The following is a 2,463-nucleotide window of genomic DNA, read 5'->3' as shown; positions in this document are numbered from 1 at the left end:
AGTCAGATGGAGACGAAATAAAAAGGAGAGTTTCGTTTCGTAGCCAAAGCAAAGGTCACGCACGCGGCACGCTGCACGCATCGGTTTACAATCAGTCATCAGGTCAACGTTCAACCCTCAGCAGTCAAGCAGTCGCCCCAGTGGATTTAAATAATTCTGCTATGCGACCGATCCTGCCCAACAACACGAGAGCGCGCATCCTTTTTTCTCTTTTAAAATCGGCATTAGCATCCCTTTCCGTTTTGCGGCTGAGGCAGCACTAGTGCGGCAAACACATGTCCTATATTCTCCTTTGACCAGCCCACACGTCTTCCTCCACTATATAACCCCGCCGTCTCCCCCTCTCCTCGTCTCATCCGAACTTCCACCTGCACCAACAAACGACAAGATCAACATACTCAAGCTCTAGATCACTTCCAACTCTAGCTCACTCAGCAGTCTTATGGATCACTTCGATTCCTTCGGGTCAACGGGCATGGATGCTGTCTGGATGGGGTCTTGCGGCTGGCCGGCGGCCTCGGCGACGAGCGGGGAGCAGGAGGCGGTGGACCTCCGGAGAGGGCCGTGGACGATGGAGGAGGACGCGCTCCTGGCCGGCCACATCGCCAAGCACGGCGAGGGCCGGTGGAACGAGCTGGCCTGCGCCGCGGGGCTGAGGCGCACGGGGAAGAGCTGCCGGCTCCGGTGGCTCAACTACCTCCGCCCCGACGTCCGCCGCGGCGACTTCACCCCGCAGGAGCAGCTGCTCATCCTGGAGCTCCACTTCCGGTGGGGCAACCGCTGGTCCAGGATCGCGCGGGAGATGCCGGGCCGGACGGACAACGAGATCAAGAACTACTGGCGGACCAGGGTGCAGAAGCACGCCAAGCAGCTCAAGTGCGACGTCGACAGCCGCCAGTTCCGGGACGTCATGCGGCACCTATGGATGCCCCGCCTAGTCGAGAGGATCCAGGCCGCCGCCACCGCCGCCACGCCCGCGCCGATCCTGGAACACGCGCCGTCGCCCATGTACCATTCGCCTGAAACGACGACGGTGACCACGTCGAGCACGGCTGGTTCATCGGTGTCTCTCGAGGTGCAGTTCCCGTCCAACCAGCTTGTCATGACCGTCGGCAGTGCGACGAACTGGTCAGGCGCAGGCAGCGAGCAGTGCGGCAGCGCCAGCGCGAGGAGCGATGACATGTTCGACGGGAGCTGGTCGGAGCTCCTCGCTCGTGCGTGCGACGACGGCGCCGACTCTGTGGTGTTCCCCAACTTTGAATTAGGAGAATCCAGAGACGACAAGTGGAGCTTGGAAGACATCTGGTTACAGCACCAGTACTGAACTACTGATCAATTAGAAGTACTGTGCTACGTCAGCTTCCTCGATTTATTAACGACCAGGTTTATTGTATTTGTAGCATGATCTACTTGATTGCTAATCAACACAGTTAACAAAAAGGAAGGGTGCTCTGAATTCTGATATATGCCTCCTTGTACGGTCAAAGGTAGTAATACGAATTAACATAGGACCACCAGTTTCAGAAGAAAAAAAGGGAGAGTTCACTGAAATTTGAAATGTTTCGGTCAGTCAAGTAGTACGTCTTTTTAAGCCGAGACCTATTGTTCTACGGTATTTTCATTAATATAAATCAAACAAGTATAATATGCACAAAAGAAGAAGGAAAAGAAATGAAAAACAAAAAAACAGAGCTTATTATCCAATGCCAGTTCTTGACTATCATGGTCAAAGTCCAATTGCTATTTTGCCAGTGCAGTTCATTGTAGATGTGCACCAATCCATTCTTGAAAAACCAGTAAGTGATTTGCTTTGATCCTGTGCTCCAGCAGCTTTAAATCCTGTTTTAGCTTAAACTTCTAGCGATTCACACTAGGAACCTCATTTCCGAAAACTTTCCCGTTCATTTGGATCCAGATGTTCCATAGCAATCGAGGGGGAAGCAGTTGATGTGCCAATAATATATCATCCCACACAGAAATGCCAAGCTTCTTTGAGGGGAGAATGCTGCTCCAACAATCTTGGGAGAAGCAACAATCCTAGAAAAGATGTCTGGAAGTTTCTTCTGTGCTTTCATTGCAAAAGATACAATCATAGCACTCTAAGTGGAAGGATTTTCTGTTCAAAAGATTTCTAGAGTTAAATCTATCATGTAGAAGTAGGCAGAAAAAAAATCTTGTGTCTGAGAGCATTTCCAAATCCACTTAAATATCATGTGCTCTTCCTTCGTGTGTTCTTGCCATTACATTAGTTGCATCGGTTTAAGTTCTCCATGGTGATACGTGGAAGTGAAAGTTGTTGGAAATATGCACTAGAGGCAATAATAAAATAGTTATTATTATATTTCCTTGTTCATGATAATTTTCTATTGTTCATGTTATAATTGTATTAACCGGAAACCGTAATACATGTGTGAATACATAGACCACAACATGTCCCTAGTGAGCCTCTAGTTGACTAGCTCG

The 2,463-nt window shown here is 49.8% G+C and overlaps 1 protein-coding gene across 1 annotated transcript; it reads left to right on the top strand.

Annotated features, from left to right (window-relative positions):
* The first annotated feature begins 475 nt into the window (after nucleotides 1–475).
* LOC109779329 (transcription factor MYB2-like) lies at nucleotides 476–1,761 on the top strand. The gene has a single exon (XM_020337939.2). The coding sequence runs from the start codon at nucleotides 476–478 to the stop codon at nucleotides 1,322–1,324; it is 849 nt and encodes a 282-aa protein (XP_020193528.2). The 3' UTR covers nucleotides 1,325–1,761.
* The last annotated feature ends 702 nt before the right edge of the window (nucleotides 1,762–2,463 follow it).

This window comes from Aegilops tauschii, chromosome 3, assembly GCF_002575655.3.
Source record: "Aegilops tauschii subsp. strangulata cultivar AL8/78 chromosome 3, Aet v6.0, whole genome shotgun sequence".
NCBI classification, from domain to species: domain Eukaryota; kingdom Viridiplantae; phylum Streptophyta; class Magnoliopsida; order Poales; family Poaceae; genus Aegilops; species Aegilops tauschii.
The sequence above is the reverse complement of the archived record's forward strand: the minus strand, read 5'-3'. Positions and strand labels throughout refer to the sequence as shown.

Bases quoted from the DNA above. Each gene is read 5' to 3' on its own strand.
- LOC109779329 (XM_020337939.2), top strand. From the start codon at position 476: ATGGATGCTGTCTGGATGGGGTCTTGCGGCTGGCCGGCGGCCTCGGCG.